At 35.1% G+C, this 27,489-nt stretch overlaps 1 protein-coding gene across 9 annotated transcripts in view; it reads right to left on the bottom strand.

Annotated features, from left to right (window-relative positions):
- NBEA (neurobeachin) overlaps positions 1 to 27,489 on the bottom strand; it is an 829,579-nt gene that overhangs the window by 54,193 nt on the left and 747,897 nt on the right. For all 9 annotated transcript variants that reach the window (XM_056794740.1, XM_056794741.1, XM_056794743.1 and 6 more), the window contains 2 exons: positions 24,790 to 24,909; positions 9,182 to 9,334 (listed from right to left, as the gene is read on the bottom strand). In XM_056794740.1, coding sequence (XP_056650718.1) covers positions 9,182 to 9,334; positions 24,790 to 24,909 — 273 coding nt within the window. The remainder of the gene's footprint in view (positions 1 to 9,181; positions 9,335 to 24,789; positions 24,910 to 27,489) is intronic.

Raw genomic sequence — 27,489 nt, 5'->3', positions numbered from 1 at the left:
TGAGTACGAGGGCGTTTTCCCGGGGAGGAGAGGTTAGATATGGAGGCAGAAGGGGTGAAAGTAGCAGCTGAAGACCTCAGTCTAAACATCCTGAAAAATCATGACAATCTCTGCATGCGTTGGGGGGTGCAGGGCATGTGTCAGAGCAGTAGACTAAGCTTAGATTCAATAAGATTTAGGTTTGAATTGTGCCTCGGACACTTACTAAGAAACAAGTCAGTTATCTTCTTTGAATCTCACTTTCCTTATCTTTAAAATGGGGATGCTAAGACTGTCTAGCTCCCAGGATTGTTCTTAGTGCTGTCCCTGGCACCTAGTAAGTGTTGTTAGCTAGTTTTATTATGAATATTATTAGATGAGATAATATAAAGTGCTTATATAAATAAGAGCTATTATTATTACTTTGTTCTTGTCAATAATATCTAGCCTTTAAATAGCACCTACTGTTGCTGGGTCTTTAGAAATATCTCATTTGATTTTCACAACCATCTTGGAAGGTAGGTGCTATTCTTACCCTCATTTTACAGTTGAGGAAAGTGAGGCAAACAGGTTAAGTAACTTGTCCAGTCAGTCTGATGGGTAGACTCAAACTCAGGTCTTTCAGATTTCCAGTCTAGAACTGTATTCATTATGCTGCATAGCTGCCTCTTGAACCTGGGTCAAATCACTAGCTGGCTATTATTGTTTTACATTTAATGGTCTTCAGTCTGTTCGCTAGATAGATACAACAGTATTAGGGTATAAGCTTACCCTCTGTGATTTCCCTGATGGCATCCTTGGCAAACTCTAGTAGCAGGCAGAACAAGAGTGACGGGCAGCATCTCCTCCTGTTCCTCATGCTATGCTGAATCTCTTCCTGCCCAGGTGATTCCTGCCTGTGCTTTGGCTCTTTCAGTCCCGGCAAGACACCAAACACCACTGTCTCAAGTGCTTGCAGACTGCTCTGCCCTAATTGGCTAGAGAAAGGACTTGCTGCAATTTCTCCTAGGCCCATGTTGACAAACTTTATGGCACATGTGCCAGAGGGGGCTGCCCTCCTCCCCATCTCTGAATGCCTGAGGACATTTCTCACATGACCTACCCCTCTGCCCAGCAGCCCAATGGGAGCACTTCCTCCCTCTCCTGTCTGGGGTACAGGGTGACTCCCATGTGGTACAAGGGTGCAGTCTGTCTCTAAAAAGTTCACCATCACTGCCCTAGAGTTTTCCTAATCAGAATTCAGCAGGGTGTGTTTTGTCAATTGGAAAGTCTGATTAGGAAGTAAAGCTCCTTTCTACTCCATCATCTTGACTCCTCTCCTGGTTCTGTCAGGCTACTATACTGGCCACAAGGGAGGAATCCGTGTCTTCAGAGCATTTCATGCACAGTCATAGCTGGCCTGCCTCTGTGGTCAGTGCCATTGGCAGGGTGTTGGGATTTATGACTTATTTCAGGGTAACTTGCCAGACACAAAGGTATCCTGGTTACTGTGCTACTTGAGCTACAGCTCAAATGAGCATCATGTTTACTGATTTCTTAAATTCATAGGTGTTCTTTCATCATATTAATTGGGATGTAGACCTTACCTGTGGTATTACTACCAAAGCCCAAATGGTCAGGATTTCAGGGATTTTCAGGCCTTCACAGCTACTGCCATGGTCTCAAGGCACATAAGAACCCCCTCCCTTTCCCCAGATAAAATTCCTTTATTTTTCATTGCTCCCTAATGCCATGGAGAAAGGATCATGCTTTTAGGGAGTTAGTAATACCATTTATTAAATCTATGAACACACACAAAAAATCAATAAACTCTTATAAGAAAGTAGTCTATTGACTTGAAAAGCAAAAAGGATGTGCCAAAAAGGCCCGGGGGTATAAAGGACAACTTATTGATTCAGTAATTATTGAACAAGCTGCCCAAAAGTACATTAACATTTGTACTGTACTTGTTCATTATTACAAAGCCTTCAACTCAGCTCACTACTGATGGCTTATTCGCATACTTCAAAATACAAAACAGACCAGAAGTATAGTAAGAATGATAAAAGTATTTTATATTCATATGGAAAACCATTATCCATTTAAAAGATGCTGCCAACACAACAATGTTAAGAACAACTGATATGACATTTTTCAAGGAGATGCCTTAAGTGTACTTTTTAAAAGATTGTCATCTCTACTAAATATAGTGAAGTATGCCTTCCAGATTAAAAAGGAAGTTGAACTAAAATATCTTCATAATCATCTGATGTACTTACATAGCTCCTTCTACTTGTGAGATTTCTCTAATCATATAAAAATATAATTTGGATTTGATATGTGTCAAAATTCTTATCACACAATAAAGATAGAGGCTGAAAGCTGCACCTTCATATTGAAGTCACTCAGTAGATGAAAACAGTATCTACAAAGACCTTGATCTCATCTAGGTAACACATAGCAAGAAGTATTGATAACAAGAAGATGGGATGAATAAATGAAGAATTACTGGATCCAGAAATTAAAGGTGAATAGGAAGAAAATATTTAAAGAAATCAATACTTATTCAACAATAATCTTAATGCAATGCATATTTTTAGAGCTGTAAAATGAGCCGTAACAAATTTGGAAAGTATTTTAAGAAAACCCCATATAATATTAACAAAACACAGACCCCATTAGCCTAAGGCAACTATAAAAAATTAATGTTTACAAGTAAAAAAAAGGAAAAAGATTGATAGCTTCTTCTTAGCGCATATCATAACAGATCAAAATTACTGAAATACTTTTGGGATGAGCAAATATCATTTCATTGAATAACAATAACTTGTTTGATAACAGGTATGTGTAATCAGAATTGTCAAATATAATCCAAAGATGTTTACCTCTGGATGGAATCAAAGTCTTGACATGGAAAATGTCTACATGAACTCAGTCAACAATGTTCAGAGAAAGAAAACCATATTGGAACCTGGCCATTACTGTTCCTCATAACTGCCAGACAATTCACAAAACAATGATTTTAATAAATGTCACCATATCTCTAACCTGCATATGATGAAAAGTTATATAGAGACCTTGCATAGGGTATAGGAACAGATATTACTTGGCTGTTTAAAGCCCACTTCTCAGTTCCAAGTTGGACTGAGGGGGAGACCTATTCATAGGAGTTGAAGGGAAGAGTGTACCAGTGAGCTCTACTTAAGGGAGGGATTAGCTTTAAGTGAAACAAATCCTTAAAATGTACAGAAATACTTGTAGCTTTAAAAAAATGCCTTTACCTTTTGTCATAGAATCAATATTCAAAAGTGTACTTAGAATTCATAATGAGGCAGAGGAATGGTAAGGGCTAGGCAGTTGGAGTTAAGTGACTTGCCCAAGGCCACAAAACTAGGAAGTGACTGAGGTAAGATCTGAACATAGGGTCTCCCATTTCCAGGCCTGGCTCTCTATCCACTAAGGCACATAGCTGCCCCATTGCTCTTTTTAAAGTAGCAAACTATGAGACTCCTAAAGGATGCCCAATCATTTTACTGAACAAATTACAGCATATTAATATGATAGAATACTATTTTGCTTAAGAAGTGAGGAAATGGTTGCAGAGAAACCTAGGAAGATTTGAGGGAACTGTTGTAGAATGAAGTCAATAGAACCTGAAGAATAATTTATACACAGACAACAATGTGGTAAAGGCAATAAAAAATTGACCCTAGTAGCTCCTAGTCACTCTCAATATCAAATACCAAATTTCCCTTCATAACCTGTTCCTAGCTTACTTTTCCAGTCACTTTACACCTTGCTCTCCACTGGCCTCTGGGCTGTTTCATGAACAAGAAACTCCATCTATCAGCTCCAGACAGAGAACTAGAAAGGCAGAGGGATCAAGCTGCTCCCCTCCCCCTCTCCACCATGCCTGATGATATTCTTTCACATTCCCCCACCCCTCTGCACAGCAGTCAATGGGAACATACGGGGTAAGGTGGGTGGCTCACAGGTAGCAGAGCTGGAGGGGAGCAGAGCACTCAGGCCACTCCCCTTCCCCTCACTACACTTACTGAAGATATTCCTCACTTCCCCCACCCAGCAGCTATGTGGGGTAAAGGAGAGGCAAGGTGTACCCAGCACTTGGTGAGGGGAAGGGCACGGCACTCAGTCAGGGGGGTGAGGTGGGGGCAGGCTCTCTAAAAGGTTTATCATCACTGCTCTAGAAATGTGTTGGTCTTTTCAAGTCTGTCAGAGAACACAGAATTACAAAGGTTCAGTGCCCTTAAGGCATCTGGACTGATTGATGCCCTCTAAGTAGGAGCTATGGCTACTTAATTGCCTGGGAACCTTCATGTAGAAGCCCCTGGTTCTTCCTTTCCTTCTCTCTGGAGCATAAATTCCTAAACTTCCTAGATAAAGCACTTAAAGGCTAAGGGAAATGGAAGGCCTCTCAGCTCTTCAGCTTCTGTGATAGTGGACCTTTGAAAGACAGAGCGCTTTGCCCTTACCACCTCCCAGTCTGTGCCTCCCTCTTCCCCTGGCCTTAACCCAGACAGGGAAGGGAGGAAGTGCTCCCATTGGTTGCTGGGCAGAGGGGCAGGTGATGGGAGAAATGTCCTCAGGCATATGGAGAGAGAGAGGGAAACAGCTCTACCCCAAATCCCTCTGCCTTTCTAGTAATGAAGTCTGGCAGGTGACTGAAGGCATGCCCACAGAGAGGGCTCTGTGTGCCCTTTATGGTATGTGTGTTATAGGTTTGCCATTGTGGGCTTAGGCTTTCTTCCTCAGTGCATTAAGGATTTTAGAGGTCCTTCTTTGGTTTACCTTTGTTCAATGAGGGGTTCACTGTAGTTTTTGTTTTTAAATAATTTTTGGCTAATATTCTCTTATTTTATTATTTCTGTAATACATGTATAGGAATGGGGCAATTCCTACTTTGTCTCTAGTTCTTGGCTACACTGAAAAGTTCTACTATAAATATTTTGGCATATATAGGTTCTTTCTCTGTTTTGGGTAGGGCTTATTTGAGAATATGTATATACATATACCCATTGATTAACTTCTAATTCTAACTATATTGACTTCATTTGTGGCAAAAAACTTTCAAATTTATGTAATCAAAATTTTCCATTTTATCCATGTGATCATCTCTATTTCTTATTTGGTCAAGAATAATTCTAGTCGATACTATTTCCTTCTACAGTCTTCTGTTTGCCCTTTCATATCCAGGTCATATAATCTTATAAAGCTTTTTTGTGAGATGTAGTTTGAGTTGCTAAGCTCTACTTAATTTCTGCCAGGCTGCTTTTCATTCTTTTTTTTTCAGTAATTTTTAATCCAATAGTGAGTTGTCATGGGTTCCTATACTGCATTGGTTCTCAGTCTTCTATTGCTAATCTTTCCCATGGATTTTTTTCCTTATTAGCAGCAAATGGATTTGCTCTTTTAGTATCTGTATAGTTGGACATCAGCACTGCTAGGCTTCCTTTGTTCTCATTCCCATCCCTACCCCCATTATTTCCCAACACATTTGATCTTTTGTACATACAGATGAGTTTTATTATTTTTGTAATTCTACAAAATAACTAGTAGTTTGTTATGGCATTGAATATCTAATTTAATTTAGGCATTTGTCATTTTTATTACATTGGCACAGCCCAATCACAAGTAATTAATATCTTTCCAATTATTTAAATATTCTAGTGTAACACTTGGTTTCAAGGTTGAAGTATTTATTTGCATAAGACTCTTACAATTAATACAGAAAATAATGCTATCTGTCTATGTGAGAGGCAGAGTTGGTTGGGAAGTTTTGGAGAATTTTCTTCATTCTTGCTTTGAGATAGTACACAGGAGATTTTGGTCTCTCTAGGCCCAATTCCAGGGAGCAAGAGAAAGGATTTTGGAAAGCACACATTTAGGGAAAAGCTGATTCTTCAATACATCACTGATTTCCAGCTTGTCTCCCTAGAGACTGTGGGGAATTTCCCCTTGGGTGAGATCAGTACCTCTCTTAGTTAGGCAGAGATATTTTATTCCTGTCTAAAGAGTTCATTCAATCCCTGAATCTTCTGGTATATTCTAATCTGTGTAACTTCTCTGATATCTGGTTTTTATTTGTTTGGATAATTGGGTTTGCTTCCTATTCATTTTCATTGGCCCTTCATCTAATCAGTATCCGGAAGAGAGTCACTGCACAAGACACTTAAGTGTCTTCCCCCTAAAGGGTGACTAGGAAAGTAGTTTGAATTTTTAAAAAATACCCCTATACTAGAAAGATTTAGGAGAGCAGTTAGATTTAATTCTAGTTTGTTTTCTTGCTAGAGGAGACTCATATCCCCTTTTCCTGTTTCCGTTCTAGGAAGAATCAATCTCCCCGGGAAAGGGGGTGTTGAGATTTCTGAAATCTAGTCATGTTTCACCGTGAATTACATTTAGACAACCTGTATACATACAGATAATAAACATGAGCACAATATCATAAGCTATGTATGTAAAGAGGATTTTTACAATGCTTTCTATAATATATGATCTGTAGTTCTCTACACCCTTTCTAATCACACACACACACACACATATATATATGATATATTTTTTACTTAAAAATTTCTTTAAAACTGAAAGTGTACATCCATCCTCACTCTTGAAGAATGTAAGTGAAACAACATTGCTTGCTATAGAATATACATATGTATGCACATATTTATACATAACTAAATTAGTAAGGCCTTATTAGGATCTTTATGTTTTAGAAATTCATTATCTTTTTCTTCTTTGGAATCTGAATAACCATTTTCTATGTAGAATCTCAAGGAAAAAGCCAAAACTACATGAGAACTTTGATTCTTCATTTAAGGAAATTATCCTGTAATTTGCCAGACAATTGGTATGTATCCTTAAGTATTAACTGTTTCTTGCCCTTTGCCTCCACACTTAAAACTTCCTGAGGTGTCTCTTTTGTCCAATAATAGCACTATTGATAAATGTTTGTCTATATTCATATGGTTCTATAGCACCTAGCAATTTAAACAAGATCTTCCATATCTCCCTTGCTGACTAAACTTGGGTAAATCAAGGAATATTATGGTTCTATATGCTCATTTCCCTCAATCCATTATCGCTTGTCAAGATTCTAAAGTGTATATCTAGAAAGAGATACTTATTTGCTCTTCACTAATCATCATTCTGGAGCCTCAAAAAGGAAGGATAATCCAATACACATCAGAGATAGGATTTTTCCTCTAAAAAAATGGAAAAGAAGCCATTTTTGATGTTGCCAGTACCAAATCTAGATAGCTGTCATATGCCAAATCTGGACACAGATTGGGGGCAGGAGGTTCTAGAAAACCCTCTCTTTTCTTTCTTTTTTTTTAAACCTTTACCTTCCGTTTTAAAATCAATACTGTGTATTGGTTCCAAGGCAGAAGATCAGTAAGGGATAGGCAATGGGGGGTTAAGTGACTTGCCTAGGGCCACACAGCTAAAAAGTGTCTAAGGTCAGATTTGAAGCTAGAACCTCCCATCTCTAGGCCTGAGTCTCAACCCACTGAGCTACCCAGCTGCCCCCTACTCTCTCTTTTCTAATTGGCTATAAACATATCTTTTACATTCTATAGATCTCTTTTGGACCTATAAGCATTATGGGCTTCCATTTCTCACAGAGAGGATACTTGTGTTATCACATAATTCATCATTTGGAGAAGCATTTGTGACCAAATAAAGAAAATGAAAAGAGTAGGAGAAACTGATCAAATCTTCTCATCACAAGTTCCTCATACTTAAAAGAAGCCTTCATTACAAACTGCTATAGTGAGTGGCTTTATTTCAGTGGGCCAATGAGGCTTCAGGGTACATTAAGAGACGCTCAAACAAAAGGAAAAGCTCGGATACCAGGAAAAGGAGATCAGAATCATGCTGTACTCTGTACTGGTTAGGCCACATCTGGAATATTATACATGGTTCAGGCTGCCATGATTAAGAAAGTCATTGATAAACTAAAAAGCATCTTGAAAAAACAACCAGGGTGGTGAAGGACCTGAAATTTATGCCATATCAGGACTGGCTAAAGGCACTGGGGATGTTTAATTGGCAGGAATCCAGAGATTTAGACATGTAGCTGTCTTCAAATATTTGGAGGGGTTCGTGTACAAGTTACCTAAACTTGCAGTTCATAAACTTATGTTAAAATAATTTAATGATAATATTTTACTGTTTGGTTTCCTTTGCTATGCTGTTTATTTTGTGCATTAAAAATATTATTCTGAGATGTCCATAGACTTCACCAGATTGCCAAAGAGGATCATGACACAAAAATGGTTAAGAACATTTGGCCATGTGGATCAGGAGTTAAAACTCTAATCTGGGAAGTGGTTCAAGAGAGTAGGACTAGGAGCAATGGGTGGAAATTGCAAAAAGGCTAATTCAGTCTTGATGAACTGAAAATCTTCCTCATACCTAAAACTGTTCAAAAGTGGAAAGGGCTACAGAAGGTGGGTTTAAAATGATTATTAAAGGAAGTCAGGGAAGTAAGGAATTGGAGGTGATGAGGGAGAACATTTCAGGCATGGGTACAGTCAGTGCAAATACAGTTAGGACTGCCACTGTAGTAGAATCATTCTGTACAGAGAAGGGCTCAAAGGTTAAGAACCTCAGAAAGTGGGAAGAGGCCATACATGCTATAAAATTTTAAATCCAAGTGGAGGACTTTATATTTGATTTTAGAAGTAACAGGGAGTCACTGGAATTAATTGAGGGAGGAAGGTGACATCATTTTGGCAGCTGAGTGGAAAATGATTGAAGTGGGGAGAGATTTGAAGTAAGGAGACCAATTAGAAGGCTAGTGCAGTTGTCTAGATGAAAGGTATTGAGGGGATAATACATTCCAGAAATGAGAGAAAGCCTATGCAAAGAAAAGGCCCAGAGAGAGGAGAGAGATAAGATGCTGAGATGAAGTATAGCAAAGCTTACTTTGGCTGGACTAAAGAATTTGTGAAGGGAAGAGATGGGTAATAAACCTAGAAGCATAGCATGGGGGGAAACAATATGCACTGAGAACAAATACTGATTATGTAATGGAGCTGGCAAAGGACAGATGAGTAAAATCCCTCTTCCCTTCTTACATTTTTTTCTATAAACATGCTGATTTATATGAAATTCTCATTTGTTAAAACAAAAAAGAAATATATTGATTGTTTGACATCCACATAACAACTCAAGCAGAAATCAAAATCTCTCTTACCATTCTGTTGATCCGTACAAAGTCTTCTGGCTTTTTAGCCCATGGGGGAAGGTCAACATCATTTACAGCAACTTCATCTTCTCTTACTCCCAAATTATATCCATTACTGTTGACAAACATCTCAGGTAGATAGTAAAACTCTGGAATTAATTCCTGCCAGTGATAAAATTATAGCATATTATATCTACTACATAAAAGTTAAAAAATTATTGACAGTTAAAATATTGTGTGTACGTGTGTGTGTATAATAGACATGGTTTTTTTTTTTTGTTATATAAGACAACTCCTCTATTTTTTTTTCCTGTGGAAAAGATAGTCAAGGAAGATATGATTAAATTCTCTTTTTTGGTACTATGATTTGAATGTTCATTTTATAATATGCATTATTCTAAAAGTTCATCTTTTCTCAACAATACTTCCAAAACATATGTATTCAAGTGGGCATATTAACTTAAAAAAAAAAAAACAGGCCATGTTAGCATCAAGGAATGGAATATTTTTTTAAGAGCAGAATTTTTTTTGATGAATGAAAATCTATCTAAAATATTTTAAAACTGTAAAACAACATACAAATGTGAGCTAGTATTATTAAATCTAAGATACCTTTTTTAAGAAATCAAATTTTATACAAAAAATAAAACAAAATTCTCTATTATTTAATCAGTGTTAAGTTCCCACTGAGGAAAAGATAATTATGTAGAGTATTTAAAAATAAAAATTCTGGTTATTTTTTGTTTTGTCTTTTCAGTTGCATTACCATTTATAATATACTTCATTTATAATGGACTTTTAAAGATGGAATTCATAATTTCCTCTTTGAATCTAGTAAAGGAAAAGCTAAAAGAATAGTTTTTTAAACTAATTACTGGATACTATGAAAATAATATAATAACTCAAAATATTTAACACAGGTGATTTGAATGGTGAGTACTTAACAAGGAAAGAATACCTGGGATGCTTGGATTCATGCTTTCAATAAATTGATTGAAAGTATGTGATGCATAATGTGCAATTTATGTAACTTAGAAGAAAAAAGTAAAATAGATATGTTTTTTTTAACCATGTTTTTTAAACCATATTTTAAAACCATAAATTTCTCCACTTATGGTTGTCTTGTGGCCCAGAATTAGAATTTAAAATGTTAGTCTTAATTTGTATTCTTTTTCTCAAATATTTATTTACTTATTTCTTTCTACTCCCCACCCAATATTCTGGCTTAGCCTGCCTTCAGGGAGTGGACAGAAATGCTATTCCATCCTAGTTTCCCCAATGTCCTTTTGACCTGAGCTGCCCAATACTCTGAGAAGACTTCATATAGAGGCCACACCCCTAGTGATATTAATAAACCTTCTGAACTCATTTGGCAGTGATTAACAAATTCCCTGCTGCTTATACTTTACCTATTCCAGTGATCCTGAATCTCTAGTTATGTAAACCCCACTCTTTTGTCTCATACTGTCTTCCTTACTCCTATAGCTCTCAACCAATCCCAAATGTCATATTTTAAAGCTATTTATCCCTTCCACTGGGCTTTCTGGAGAACCTGCTCCATTTACAATAAACTTGTTTTCATCTGCTCTTTTCCCATTCCCATTCTGTGAAACTTTTGAGCCCTGGCTTCATAGCCTCCCTGGTCACCCTATAGGGCACTGGTTGCACTTTCCATCATTCCCCCATACAATCACTGGTTTCCCATCACCACTTCCAAATTCTCCCTCAATTACCCTTGGATTTTTCATTCCCTCATCTTGATTTTAAAATGAATTGGTTCAGATTTATACTATACTTTACTACAAATGTATTTACATAATCCCAACTGGACCCTAACTGCAGAAAGGTAATCCCTTTAAACCTTTCTTGTCCTGTTCTTACAGTGGCTGCTCTAGACATTCTTGCTTTCTCTCAAGTTTCCCATAGGACTCTCTCACCTAATCCTCTTAGCTCAGGACATTGGTTCATAGTTGACTGAAAAAAATGGAGACAAGTTCACTAATAACTCTGTCTTCTCATTTTTTGAAACCAAGTATAGCACTTTAAATTTAACTCAATTAAATTTGATCTTGTGAGATTTACCCTGCCACTTTAGAATGTTCAAATTTTTTAAAACCTAGTCCTAAAGTTGGACGATTGGAATCCAGTCAATATGTTAGCAAAGATATTGAAATAAGTTGGCAAACAAATAAATGCTTGACTCAGCTGCTTTTCTTATGTAATACTTTGTTGGTAATGTTCAGAGCCGTAACTAGACATTCTAATACTTGAAGAATTGTGGGGAAGAGCCCTTGAGGGCAGATTTCCAGATTGTTGCTGAGGTGGTGACTTCTGGGGGAAAGAAGATCAAGAGAGGGATTCAACAGGGGTTCATGAAGTAGGAGTCCAACCTATAGCACTTCATGGTGTATTGGGTGAATTTTACTTAAGTCAGTAGAAGGTGAAGCCATGCCTGTAAGCCTCCCCCCCACACCAAGTGAAATCCAATTGATGAGAAAGAGAGAGCAGGCTGAGGTGTAAACACGCATACCTCTGGGAAACTATGAGTTGAAAGAAGGTAGGTACTTTATTATTTTTTTAAGTCCAGAAGGGTAATATAGATAATTAGTTGAATTAAATGAATTAATATCTCTAAAAGAAGGCCTGATAACTTATTTTCCCCCTGCCTATATCAATCTGTTTCTACCTTAATGGAATTCATTTTAAGGTCCATTTAACTCAAATGCTCCCCTTTTCAGGGTGATTTTTCTATCCCTATAGTTCATTTTGATCTTTCCTTTATAGCACTTTATATACAATTTGTACTTTTTGTATTTACTTATTATACTCTGATTTGTAATATTGCTATTTGCATATATGCCATGCTTATATCCCTATGACATGAGCAACTCCTTAAGGATAGGGATCATATTGCATTTGTAATTCATACAGTACTTAGCATAGTGTATCTCACAAAGTTAAGAGCTTACTAAATGTTTACTGAATTAATGAAAGAATAAATGAATTTTACATAGATGCAAGAAATACCTCCATAGTAGAATTAACAGAGCTTAGCAACTGTCAGGATGCAGGGAATGAGGAAGAAGGAAAAATCTATATGATTCTATGACTTTGAATAAAAGTGACTAGAAGGAGATGGAAGGCTAAAAAGAACTTTGGGTTTCCAGAGGAAATTGAGAATGAGAGCTTTTGAATGCAGATATAGCAATGGATGTCTCTTAGTTATCCTGTATAGTCCCTATATAACTAATGCACTTTCTTTACCAATCACACATCTCTGTAAATATTCTTTTCACTGCTTTTCCTATATAATTATTTCTTAGTAATATGCTTTAAACCATCAGAGCCATCATTAGACATTGTAACTTGGGAAATTATGAAGAAGGGCTCTTGAGGAGAGGCTTCCAGGTTGTTGCTGGGGTGGCTACTCCTGTGGGAGAGAAATTCAAGAGAAGAACTCACTTTGGGTTCAGGAAGATATTTGGAGTTGGCACACACTGGTCTTCACTTTCCTGGTATAATGGGTGAGCTTTTAAAAATTCATTAGACATACAGTAATTCTTGTGCCACCCTCATCCCCCAAGTTTGTCCTATAACCTTACAGTGCAGATAATAACCCTTAATTTTTGACTCATATTTACAAGGAGATGGAACCTAGAGAGAGTGAGAAGAGAGGAAGGCAAGGGGGAAGACAAGGAAAGGGAGAAAATCCTTGGGGAAGACATGGTGTTGGCCATTTTTCATGACTGGGATGCAGCAACAATGTACACCAGGGGTGGCAGGAGCCCAAAGGACCTCACAAGAGGGGTCCTACATAGTTAAGGATTCCAGTGGAGGGACTGAGTAAAGAAGCATGGGAGGCCATGTTGGAAAGGTGCTGCCGGATTAGCAAAGGATGTTTTTGATGTATTATGTTTTAGGTTTGGTATATTTAGGTGGAGACACAGCATATTGCTGAAACTATAGAGCTATATAACTCAGATCTACAGATATAGATTACAAAATTCAGGTCTACAGATATTGGTGTCATTTGTGTACAGAGATCATCTGATGGAGGTCATTCTTTCTACTACTCTACTAAAACTGTTTTATTGATGGTCAACAATGATTTCTGAATAGCTAAATCCAATGATCTTTAATTCTCATCCTATTTTCACCTTCCATGGTCCTGGATCCTTTGCTAACAGCCTAAACATTTTTGTTCATTTGCCATTTCATCTTTCCCTTCTTGTTCTATGAATATAAATAAATATAGGTGTTTCCCAGATTTAATCTTGTTTGTACACAGTGGTTTTTTAATATTGTGTCCCCATCATACCTGAATTCCTTGAGAGCAGAGTCTGATTTCTTCTGCCTTTTTTTTTGTATTCCCAGCATTTAGCACAGCACATGACACATAGTAGGTGATTAATAAATGCTTACTGAATGACTTAATTGTTGAGTATAAAGATAAAACTATGTAAAGGAACTATAAGAGTAGAGTACATTCGTATTCTATGCTCCAATATAGCTTACGGAGTTTTAGTCTCTTAAAGATATTTTTAGACAAATCTCAGTGAATACTTATAGAAAGTGAAGACAGGAAGCAGCATAGTATGTTGGAAATAACATTATCTGTGTGAAGCTTGGCAACTCTATGCCTCAAAGTGTCTATCTATAAAAATGGAGATTTGGACTAGATGCCTCTTAAGGTCTTCACCTCTATGTTTATGATCCTGTAATAACAAAAATAATAATGCTAACAATAGCAGTTTGTATCCATATAATACTTTAAGTCTCTAGTACCAATATTAATAATATTTCAGTAGTACTGCAGAGAAATCTGTGCTAAATATTAAAATACTTTCACTCAACAAAAGTTAGAATTTATAAAGAATGTGTTAGGCTTATGAATATAATAGGAAGTGTCAAGTAATTTAACACTTCTATATTGATAGGGTAACTTGGTGGTGCAATGGGTAGAGTGCCAGGCCTTGGGTCAGAAAGACTCATCTTCCTGAGTTCAAATCTGGCTTTAGACACTGTATAACCCTGTGAAAATTACTTAATTCTGCTTTATTTCCTCATCTGTCAAATGAAATGGAGAAGGAAATGGCAAATGACTCCAGTTTCTTTGCCATGAAAACTTGAAATGAGGTCATGAAGAGTTAGACATGGCTGAAAAACAACTGAGCAACTCTACATACTAAGTCAAACTTTAAAATAAACTACTATTCAAAGAATTTATTTGTAGCTTTGTCCCTTTATTACTACTTTTAACTTAATACACCTTTGTAGGGTCATTAAATAAGCAGCTATAATCAAGGAAAAAGGGAAAAGTTTAGAAATAAACTGAAAAAATGGATTTAAAAAACTCATTGTATTATTTTATAATTCATTTGACAACAGTGTTTATAGCAATATGTAATAAGAATTGCTGATTTAACTCTATTCTAAAGCCTTTCTTGGATGCCTCATTGTACAATGAAGCTAATCCTGGATTCTTAACTATTATATATGTCATTGTACTTTTGGCAGAAACTGAGCTAGGAAGAATTCAAGTACAGTTAGGAACATATCACGTTTGTCTGTGACCACGTGGAATCATGAAACCTTCAACTAAGACATGAAGAAGTTGTAACCCTCACACAAATCACAACACAGACTTTTCAAGTAATTAAAAAAAAATTAAAGTAAAATTTAAAGTTTGTGCATAATATAAAAGAACCCAACAGATTGAGTTTTATAACTTTTTTGGAATTTGAACATTGTTTGACTGTTTCTACCAAGATGGTTGAAAATTTTAAAATTCCATCCAACACTCTCCTTTTTTTATGTAATGGAAAATAAAGAGGTAGTGAAGCAAATAGAGAGTTAGTTTTGGAGGTAGGAAGATTTGGGTTCAAATCCTGATTCTATAACATATAATTAAGTTACAATCTCTGTATCCCAGGCCATTTTCTAATACTATGTAAATTATAGAAGAATTGTTGTGTACTTAAGATAGAGATCTTAAAAAATCAAAGGTCTACCTCAACACACATACTCCTGGTGTGCTGGTAAATGTTTAATAAGAGGTTCTCCATAGAAAACTAAGAAATATGTTCATAACCTACTTTTAAGTTTAATCTGCATTAACATTTCCCCCATCACATTCTTAAGTCTAGACTAATCAACAAAATAATAAATCAATTTCTGATTTGTAGTATTCGCTAATTTCTGAGGTATAAATGTTCAAGGTGAAAAATTAATAATCAGTTGTGTTCAAGCTGGCTCTGGAAGACCTGGGCTTCTGCCCTCCTTTCCCCAGACAAATAACAGGTTAGAAATTAAACTTTTCATTGACCTTCCTATTTGATAGAACGATGGTTGTTTTGAGGTAAAGTTTGGTCAGCAGACTTGGCCCCTGTTTCCTTTACAAAATTCTAAATATTATTATAAATGTCTCTATTTTATTGTAAAATTTATTATTTTGTCATGCCATTTAACATATAAACAAGTATTTTAAATTGAAGAGTTATATAAATAAAAAGTTCAATTGAACTTCAATATTTTATTCAATTTATTATACCCCAATGTCTTTTGATATTTTTCATTCTAGTAATCTCTTCTCAAGCATCTACTCAGTAAAATAGGTTAGATTTCCATTTTTCAATAAAAATATAACTTTCAAAGGATTTCACGTAGATTAAAGTTCCTTAAATAAAAAATAATGCTAAAACGACAAAATGAGTATTATAGCAGACATTTTGTGTCTATAAATGTGATTCCTAGTTTATTTTAATAGCTATACTAAAACCCCAAGGAACAGTTAATAGTATTATATGCCTTCTTTGTACATATAAGAAAACATCCTCAAACACATTTTCTAATTTATAAGCTTATGACAAGTTCAAGCTGCTGAGAAATTAGACTTAAAAGTATGTCTTAGAGTGAAAGAAGACCACTATTAACACTATCATAATTGTATACCTCTTACATCAAATCTGACATTTTAGTTTAATATGTTTTGCTAAGGGACTATACCACTTTATGGTTTTTCAGTGAAATCAAATCCATTCCAGACGTTTTCACTTTTCTAATATAATTCTACTGAAAGGCTTTAAAGCTGCCATTTTTTTTCTTTCTCTTTTCCAAAAGATTAATCCCAGGGCATCCATTAATTCTGCAAGAGCCTCATTATGGGTCAATGAACCAGTGGCGAGCACCTCCATTAACTGTATGAATTTATACTATGTCACCTTAATGACATTTTGTCATTGCTACCTCTTCTGACATCTACATAGCTACTGAAAAAGTAGCATAACAAGTTTGTTGAGGCATTAGGAAATATTAGTGTAAGAAAATGTTATTTGTATTTCAATGCTATCAAAAATTGTCCTAGAAGAGGAAGGTGTAAGTGCTTGAAAGCTAACTAGTCAAATTATGCCTATTTCTGGAAAATATTTCTGGAAGTCACTTTACTAAGACATATCCTTTACCCAACTTGTACTCATTATCAAAGGAGAAGGCTGACATTAATAAAGATACAATAAAACTATCTATTTCATGCCAGTTTTCCCTTGTGCATTACCAAGCTAATAAAAATATATGCTCTATTGATTGTGTTCAAATCAAGACAGGGAATGAATGCTTTTATTTGCAAATGACCCAAGAAAGTATATTTTAATATGTCAATGATAACAAGGAATGGAATTCTTGTTTACTATGCATGCTTAATAAAGACCAAGATATAAACAAGTTAATATTAATGTAGTATGTGTTTATATGCAGAAAGAAGTTTGCAAAGTAAGTTGAAACTTTAGTAATTCATTTGGCTATTTTGAGAACAGTGTTGTCAACTGACTGGGAATTGATTTTGAACTGATTATGTTTGAATGAATTCAGCCATACTCTTTTTACAAGTTTCAGTAGGGTAGGCACAGACTACATATTATCGTTCTCTAATTTGCATCTTAGTTCTGTAAAAACTTTTACATAAAGATAAACACAAAGAAAACTGAATGATTTGAATATGTTAATTCTAACTGTTCAATCCAATTTGTACAGGTTTTTTTTTTTTTTGCATGTCTATATTTTTATTTTTTACAATAAAATTTCATTTTTCCAATTAGCAAAACTCTATCCTCTCCCCTAATTTAAGTCTAAAAATATCTTGTTATAAACATGTATAGGTGAGCAAGGCACATTTCTTTAACTTTCATGTATATAGTATAAATACATGTGAATAACATATATATATATATAATGTAGCCTCCAGTAGTGAGAGTAGGCCCAATAAAATCAAAGGCATGGTCTGGCCAGAATCACTCCATACATGGGGCCCCCAAACCTCTACCTGATGTACTTGGTAAATAACTAGTTGTTCTAGACAAACTCACTGAAGTCAAGATTTCCCTGAGAATCTGGACTAGATGGTTACATATTTCTCAGTGATTTATTATCCTATAGAAAACTCTGCTTAGAGTCACTGAGATAATCTAAATCCATTATCTCCATCTTGTAAATCATTACTAAACATTGTCCCTGAAAAAGGTTTACATAATCCCCTAGCATACACCATTTTCCCTAGACCCCAACCCATTAAACTTTGTCACTGCTCTAAGAGACTTGTCTGCATGGTTCTTGGACGGTACTGACCCTCCTGTAATCCCAGACCCATCCTTTTTGCGACCCATAATCTGTGTCATTAGAGCTGGATTCTTCATATATATGTACAGATATGTGTTTATATATTGTTTATATTTTTGTGAGAGTGTGTGAGACTCTGCACTACAAATTTTTCATCCATCAGGAGACTAACGGCATATTTGATCATTAATTCTCTGGAACTATAGTTGATCATTATGGTGACTAAAGTTTCTAAGTCTTAAAGTTGTTTCTATCTTATTGTTATTATATAAATTGTTCTCCTGCTTCTATTCACTTCAGTTGTTATCATTTCATACAAGAATTCCCAGATTTCTCTGTGTCCTTCATAATTTCGTATAGCACAACAGTATTGCATTACATTCATATACATTTCTCAGTTGATGGGCACTTCCTCAGACTTTCATTCTCTGCCACCCTAAAAAGAGCTATAAATATTTTTTTATATTCTTGGGATTTGTATTGCCTAGAGTGGATTTTTCCTTTAACTTTCTCTCTGATTCCCCCTTCACCCCTTTCTCTTGTTTCCCTCCCATTTCCCTGTTGAGTAAAACAAAAAATTTGCACCCAACCATATGCATGTGTAATCTTCCCTTCAATGACCAATTTGGATGTGAGGTTCAAGTATTGGCTACTTCTGCCAACACTTCCTCCTTGTTTATATAGATATCTACTTGTGCACCCCACTTTCCTTTCCCTATTCCTCCCAATGCATTACTCTTCCCCTTCATTCATTCTTTTAAGAACATCAAGATATTACAGTATTATTCCCAAGATTTATATATAATTAGATTCCCTTTATGACCCCAGATGATGATAAGTCTTGAAAGAGACATCTCCCCATATTGGAATATAGGCAGGTAAGGTGAAGTTAGGTGGTTCAGTGGATAGTCAGGCCTGGAGATGGGAGGTCCTGGGTTCAAATTGTGAAATTGGAATCTGCTACCCTAAAAACTATGATTCCCAGCAAAACTATGATTCCCAGGAGCCCACTCACTTCCTGTCATTATGTGTTGACTTAGACAGGAGATAAATTAGGTGGAGTTCCATGTCTAGCTCTTTTTCCTTCCTGCTGGTGGCTTTTGTGGAGTAGGTCCTTTTTAGCAGGTAGATTAACTTGGTCACATGGTTCTATTTTGTCAGATAATAAACTTTAAAAATATAATACTTCAAGTATTGGACATTAATTTAAATCTTAAAAAAATCTAACCTCAGATACTTCTTAGGCATATGACCTTGATAAGTCAACTTAACCCCAATTGCCTAGCCCTTACTGCTCTTCTGTCTTGGAACTAATATTTAATATTGATTCCACAATAGAAAATAAGGGTTTTAAAAAAATAACATAAACAGTTTATTCTTTAGTCCTTTATCATTGTTTTTGTTTACTTTTTGTTTTTCTTAACACTTGTTTTTGAACTCTATGGAGTTCTTGTCTTTTCATAAGGAAAGACTGAAAGTCTTCTAATTCATTAAAAATTCATATTTTCTTCTGTGAGATTAAATTCAGTTTTGCTGGGAAAGTTATTCTTGGCTCTAAGCTTGTAGGTCTTATGGAATATTATATTCCAAGCTTTCTCCCCCTTTATAATGGTATCTATTAAATCATGTGTGATTATGATTATACTTCCACTTTAGGGCATTTTCCCCTTTGACCTGAAATCTCTATATTTTTGCTACAATGTCCCTAGGAGTTTTCATTTTGCTGACTGGTAGATTTTTTTCCCCTCCTATTTCCATTTAGTTCCCTGTTTCTAAGAGATTTGGATAGTTTTCTTTAAAGATTTCTTAAAGTTACAATGTCTAGGGCTCCATTCTTCCCCCTTCCCCCACCTCTCCCTCTCTCTCTCTCTCTCTGTCTGTCTCTCTCATCCACTCTCATGCTGTTTTAGTAATCCTTTTATTCAGCTGGTCCAACTATTGTTAAAATTCCCCCACCCATTTGTTTTCTAAGTCAAATGTTTTTGCTGTGAGATACCTTATATTTTCCATTTTTTCCCCAGGACTTTAACTAAAAAAAAAAAATTTCTTGCTATCTCATGAAACATTAGATTTCAATCTGGTCCTTTCTAATTTTAAAGGAGCCTGTTTTTTAAGATAAAGTTTTGAGGGTTTTTTTTTTTACATTTTTGTCAAGATGTTAATTCTATTTCCAATTCTTTCTACCAAACTTCTCACTTATTTTCATCTAGGGTTCATTTCATTTGTTTAAAATTAAAAAAAAAATTTTTATATGTGTGTGTGTGTGTGTGTGTGTGTGTGTGTGTGTGTGTGTGTGTGTGTGTGTGTGTGTGTGTGTAGCTTTCCTTTGGTCTAGAAATCCTGCTCTGGTTATTCCTCTGAGCACTTGGGACTGGACGAGAAACTAAACCCGAGAACCCACTCTGTGACTACACTGCTTTGCTTGCTTCTGAAACTGTTCTACTCTTGGGTCACAGCTCAAGACCAAGGACTGCTCTTGCAAGTTCCATCTCTGGTCTGCCCTGCATCTGTGACCTGAAGTTGGGTAAAGAACAACAAAATTCATTACTGCTCCCATAGGAAAAGGTGTTGTGGTATGGGTTTGGGACATTGTCTTTTCCTTTGGCAAAATTTCAGTTCACTTTTACTCCCTGATCACTGCAATGGTTTGTTCCTATATTTCAGGAGAGTTCCAGTGCCCACTGTCCATAGGCCTTTCTCTCTTTCTCTGTTGAGAAAGACCTGGGCTGTAAAAATAACTCACTATGATTTTTTTTCTCTTGGATTTCTCCATCAGGATTTGGCCTGCTAAATTTTTTAGATCTATCTGGAGGAGTTTTGCAGGGAAGCTTGCTGTCCTGCCACTCTGCCATCTTTGCTCTACTAAAGGCCTATATTGCTTTCTCAGAAACATCATAATAAGTCTGGACAGAAAACAAATCTTATATCACAAGCAGTGTTGAATTGAATAGGAACATAGTTATAAACCAGATTTCAAATGCAAGCAGTTTTCTCTATAAGAACCGAACCCTTGCCAACTCTATGATTCTAAAAGAGAAAGAAGAGAACTAGGTGGCATAATAGATAGAGTGCTGGGCATGGAGTTAGGAAGACTAATATTCCTGAGTTGAAATCTAGCCTCAAACAATTACTAGTTGCAGGGCTCTGGGGAAATCATTGAACCTTGTTTACCTCAGTTTCCCCATTCATCAAATAAGCTGGCAAAGGAATAATAAGGCCCTCTTTGCTAAGACAACTCCAAATAGAGTTAGGGAGAGTTAGACATGACTGGAACAACTGAACAACAACAAAAAAGAGAAAAAAAATGCCTATAATCATACTATTATTGTTATTAATTTTTGAAAAACAATATATTATGTACATTATTAATCATTTCTGCTATTCGTGAAAAAGTACACTATTTTTAATCAGAGGATTAGGATAAGAATTTAAACAATTTATAAGGTGACTTCCAATATACATTCTGCCTCCTTTATAATAATTCTAATTTATCCTTGCTATGATTATTTCAATATTAAACATTATTTTTATCTGACCAGAATTAGATTGGGATTCTTCTAATACTGTATAAAATAAAATCCAGATCTTAAAATGTTAGGTTTAAGCTATGACTCAGTGTCAATTCTCATATTAAAAAAACATTGAGGTCAAGTTACTAGATGAAGAGCTATGCTGTTAATCCATTCTGTCTAGGCAGTGAAGGGTTCTTAACTTAAGCAGGAAACTGGCAGAAATCAGGGAATATTGAAAGATATGCCAATCCTTTAGTCATGTGTTAGTTGCAAAAATAAAGTAAATGGGCTTTAACAACCTTATGTGTTCTTATAGAGCCACTACTCTAGTTCACATCCTCATGACTTCTTGACTAGACTATTGTAATAGCCTCCTAATTGGTCTCTGAGCCTCAAGTCTCTCCTTGCACTAATCTGTTCTCCACACAGCTAGCCAAGTGACTCTCTTACAACACAGGTCTGACCATATCATTCCCCTGAGCAGTACTATGTTGCACACTTTGTTAAACACCTAGAATTCAAAAAGAGGCAAAAGACAGTCCCTCCCCTCAAGGATCTTATAATCATTCACACATATTTTAGCACAACAGAAGGCATTTGTTACAAATTTACTTGGGGGCTATATGTCTCAATAATAGCCTTTTGGTTTACTTAGAACTAGGGTAAGAAAACCTGAGCAGTAAACTCCAGGGGCTCTTATTATCTTTATAATAAACTGCTATTCTTTCTATTTAAAGCACATTTTAATCGGGTTCCATTCTGCTTTTCTAGACCTTTTTTTAGAAAATATTCTCTACTCAGTCTACAATAGAACCAAACTATTTTGTTTATTTTTCACAAATGAATTCCATTACTGTGTTTCCATGCTGCCCCCTAGTACCTTGCATATATTCCCTCCTCACCTCTATCTCTAAGGATCTCTTCAAATGCCATCTATTACAGGAGGCCTTTCCTGATTACCCAAGTTGCTAATGCCTCCTATTTATTTCAATTATACTTATATAGTCTTAGGTGAATCCATGCTGTCTTCCTTTAGCTCTGTGGAGGGCAAAAATTGTTTTAATTTTTGTATCTCCAGTGCCTACCATTGTATTTGGCACATAGTAGGTACTCAATAAATGTTTTATCACTTGATTTTCTAGCAACTCCTTTCTTTGAATTTCCAAAAGAGATAGGATCCAAGAGACAGTGAAATTGTGTCCATTTACAATCCTAGATATCTTTTAGCATAACTAAAATAAAAATTTTTTCAATACAATAGAAGCTCAACTCTATCACAAAAATAAATTTACTAGTTCACCTTTTTTGGGAATACTGTATGTGTAATATATGTTTTCTATCATGACATGAGCAATATAGAAATGTACATTGCATGAAAGCAGTGGTAAAACCTATATCAGACTATTTACTGACTGGAGGAGTGGGAGTGACGAGAAAATCTGAATCCTAAAATGTCAGAAAACCATTGTCAAAAAATTGTTTTTACTAACTGAAAAAAAAAAATAAATGAAGAAGAAAATTGTGGAGCAGATATTTTCCAAAAACTATTTGGGATGTGCTTTTTAATTTTACCTGTTTATACTATGTGATGCATGTAAATCAATCAATACTTATTGAGTACTTACTATGTTGCACACTTTGTTAAACACCTAGAATTCAAAAAGAGGCAAAAGACAGTCCCTCCCCTCAAGGATCTTATAATCATTCACACATATTTTAGCACAACAGAAGGCATTTGTTACAAATTTACTTGGGGGCTATATGTCTCAATAGCCTTTTGGTTTACTTAGAACTAGGGTAAGAAAACCAGTTCTTAGTATGGAATCTTATAAAAGGGTCCTGCACTTGAAATCAGAAGTCTCTGAGAAAAGTATGAGTCTAATGATCATTCTTTAATTTATATCTTCTGGAATTTTCCACTTCACAAATTCTCCATTATTTCCTATAGTGTTGCTGCCTGAGAGTTCATGGGGGTTGGGGAGGGTTGGGAGAGAATGGGGGCTGAGCCCCGCAAATAAAGCCTATGGTTCTCATAGGCCTTGGAACAAAGGTTTAGGTTCTTAACCTAAAGTCTGTGAACTTGTTTTAAAAAATATTTTGATAGCTGTATTTCAAAATACTTGGTTTTCTCTGTAATTCTATGTATTTTATTTCATGCATATAAAAATATGATTCTGAGAAGGGGCCCACAGGTTTCACCAGACTAGCAAAAGAGTCCATGACAATAAAAGGTTAAACTTAAGTAGAAAAAAATATGCTTTAAATCTTTAGGTCAACTTCCGGCAAAGGATACCACTGTTGGAAGAAAAATAGAAGCCTTCACAGTTTCAAAAGTTTGGGATTTACTTTAGGTTTTCTTATCTTTCCTAATCATGTCTATTCACTGTTTATCAATTAGTACTTGAAAAAATGGCTACTTAATAGGAATAAAACCCACAAGATTCTTCCTTAGATATATGTTTATGATGTTTTTTCCTTAAGAAAAAAATGTAAAGGTTGTTATTTTATCTGTACAAAATCTTCTAAATAGCATGGAATTTGCCTTTCTGAGTGAGGTGTTTCACAAAGAGTATCAACATATAAAGGAAGTAAAGGGCAACTGTGACTCTACTATCTTGTTGGTATAAGTCAGACCTTAAAAGGTTCCATAACATCCAATTTTTATATTGCATAATATGACAGTAATTAAATAAATTTGCCTTAAAATGAGGGCTTAAAACTAGACACACCTAAACTTGTGTGCAAATTTGATCATGTAGCCTTATTACCAGGGAAAATGAGAACCATGAGAATAAGGAAAAGATTTTATTGTTCGGATCCTGAAAGTTTTTTTTAATAAGATCCCATGTAAATGTACAATAAACCTTTGTATTTAACAATAGTTAAGTAATAACGACTGTAAAATTACTCTGCTCTCTGCTGTTTCTGTATATTGTGTGTATGTTGGTTTAATCTAATGCGTATTGTTGCATAATATCCCCAGGCACAGTCAAGTAAAAGCTAAAGCTGTACAGAAAAGCCTACATTTTAAATGGGTCTTGTCATTAATGCTTTATTAATTGCCCCAGGCTATGCAAACCCAGGACTGGGCAAGCTATAACAATATGACACTTTAAGGTCAAATCCAATTCCTGCTGTGTTTTATGGAATAGACCAAATATTGAATTAACAGCAGGAAAGAGCAATTTATTGGGCTTTTCTCCTTCTCCTGATTATTTGATCTAAATTAGATTGGAATTTTTAAAAGAACAAAACACCTTAACCACAGAATAAAACAGTAACTTTAATAATTTTCTATTGTATATAAGATTATTTTCAGAAGCTTAGATATACAGCATATTCTTTTTTAAATTAGGGTAATGTTCTGAGAATAAAATGTAAAATTTTTCTTATTCTCACTTAAAAAAAATCAAAATTGAAAGTACATAATTTAAGTTTTAGAAACTGTATTGCAGGAAAAAATATTCTGCAGTTTCTAATTTCCCTAAAGCTTACCTTTACATCTGATGTATCTCTTTGGCTTGTTCTCCAAGATCTTGCAACTGATGAGAAGGTTCGATCTGGGTGGTCAAATTTTCCATCATTTGAATTAAGAAAGAATGTTGTGAAAGGTTCCTAAATAAAAGCAAAGCAAAGCATACATTATTAGTTAACACACAGCAGTTTTCCAGTAGGAGGCAATAAGGAATCACTGCAGTTTTCTGAGTAAGGGGTTCGGTTATATGCTAGATCTTATTCCAAAAATAGGATTGGTCAAACAAATTGCTGTGATGGTATATTAGATTAGCTATACTTCATATTTCCCTGCTTATATTATTATTTTATAATTATATTATTATTAATTATATCATTACATATAATTATGCAATTAGATAGTTCTGACTCTGAAGTCAATGTGAATAGGACAAATATCCATGGATAAATTAAAAATTCCATACTTGCATTCAGAAAGTTTATTTTCTTTGTGGGTTTCATTTATTGAGTAGGGGGTGTCAGGCCTGGACCTGCAATTTTGGAAAATTACTTTGGTGGTTGAATGGAGGATGGATTGGGGTGAGGAGAGACTCTAAGAGGTGGACAGGCTATTGCAATAATCCCGGCATGAGGTAATGACTGCCTGTCCTAGAATATGGCATGTCATGGGAAAGAAGAGATCATATTTGGAAGATATAAAGGTGAAATCAACAGGCCTTGGCAAAAGATTGTCCATGGGGGAAAGGGAAGTGAGAGAGAGTGGGGAATCCAATAAGTCTTAATATTGTGAGCCTGAGGAACTGGGAGGATCATGTTGCCCTCTGCAGTAATAAGGATGGAAGGAAGCTTGGGGGAAAGTTAGTGAGTTCTGTTTCAGATATATTGAGTTTAAGATGACATTCAGTTGTATGAAGATGTATGAAAGGCAGTTGGAGAGTCAATACTAGAGGTCAGCAGAGAGGTTGGGGTAGGAAAGCACTTTTGTGAATCATCAGCATAGAAATGGTTATTAAATCCATAGGAGAAGATTTGGAGGGGATGCAATAGGCTTAAAACCAGCTAACAATGAGAGAAGACTTTACATTACATTTAACCATCAATTAGTGCTATAGGCACAAGGTAGTGGGATAGTGATGAACCTGGAACCTGGAAGACCTGAGTTAAAATCTGTCCTTATATACTTAATTATCTTTGAGGCCTGGGTTAAGTAATTTAACCTCTATCTATCAGTTTTCTTATTTGTAAAATGGAGATGATATAAGGACATATTTCCCAAGTTGATCTTTGTAGAGGATCAAATGAGATATTTGTAAAGTACTTGGCAAACCTTTAAAACTTTATAAAAACCCCAGCAAACCTTATTAAACTGCTATTATTATTATTGCTAAATAAATACTAAATTATTATGCTAAATATTAAAATATATAATTATAATAGAATAGAATATTAAAATAATAAACTACTATGCTAAATACTAAACTATTATGCTAAATAAATACACCTAGTATATATATGTATATATAAAATATTTATATATGTGTGTGTGTGTGTGTGTGTGTGTGTGTGTGTATGTGTTTACATATCTTTTGCAGGTTTAAGTGGGTAAGGGATACTTTTATCATAAACAAGAACCACTTATGTGGAAGTCAAAAATTAGAAACAAAGTGGGTTCCTATAATTGGGGAAAAGTTGAACAAATTGTGAAGCAAGAATGTAAATTCAATTATACTATGTTGTAAAAAATGATAAAGATGAGGAATTTAGAGAAACATGAGAAGACTTGTATGAACTCAGGCAGGAAAAAAGAAAGCAGGACCAGGAGAGCAAAATGATGAAGACGAAAACATTAATTCTGAATTCTGATTAAAAGGTAAGATTGGTAATAGAAGATAATTTATAACCCAAACCTCCTAGCTCCGTTTTGTAAAGAAATGGGGGGTGAGGGGAAAATATTGGTTCTGAACATTGCAGACACTTACATGGTCACTGTGTCAGTTGGCTTTGATTAAATGTTTTTCTTTGTTACAAGGGAGGATTCAATGGGGGTGAGTGGGGAGGATAATATATCAGGAAATGACTTTCGTATAAAAACAGATGTTATTAATACAACCTTTTTAAAAAATTACAGGATACTTTGGAGAGTGAATTTCCATTAAAAAAAACAAGTTAAAAACATCTCAAATAATACTGGCTAGCATAATTAAAATGAAAGCAATATTTCAAATGGTGCTTTATTGTACACTTATTTATCATAAGGAATAAAGAGATAAGACTTGGCATATAGGATAAGATTTTGTATGTTATTCTATATGTACATATTTAAAATGTTTTGTATATTATAAATCACTTCAAGTTAATTGGCTAAAAGCTGTTAAAATGCCACAAATATTTTAAAAACCTTTTTATTTTATGATATTATGTCTTCAGTTTTAAACCTGAGAAAAATAAAAAGAAGTCTCCCTCTTTAATTCTAAATAAGCTGCAAGGACCTTTTGAGAACATATCCTTAAAGACTGAAAAAACAATATTTTTGAGATATTATGATTAGGACTCAAAAATTCCTTTAAATAAGACATTTCTTATTTTCATTATTTCATGGTGGTAGCTTGAACTTTTAATTTTCCTTTATTTTTCTAATTTTAGAATACTTTTTTGGGGGGTTATATATACACATATGAAAAAGAGATTATAATATACACTGGCATGTTTTTACAGGAATGT

Source organism: Monodelphis domestica, chromosome 4 (assembly GCF_027887165.1).
Source record: "Monodelphis domestica isolate mMonDom1 chromosome 4, mMonDom1.pri, whole genome shotgun sequence".
Taxonomy (NCBI): Eukaryota; Metazoa; Chordata; class Mammalia; order Didelphimorphia; family Didelphidae; genus Monodelphis; species Monodelphis domestica.
This window is presented reverse-complemented; position numbering and strand designations above follow the sequence as displayed.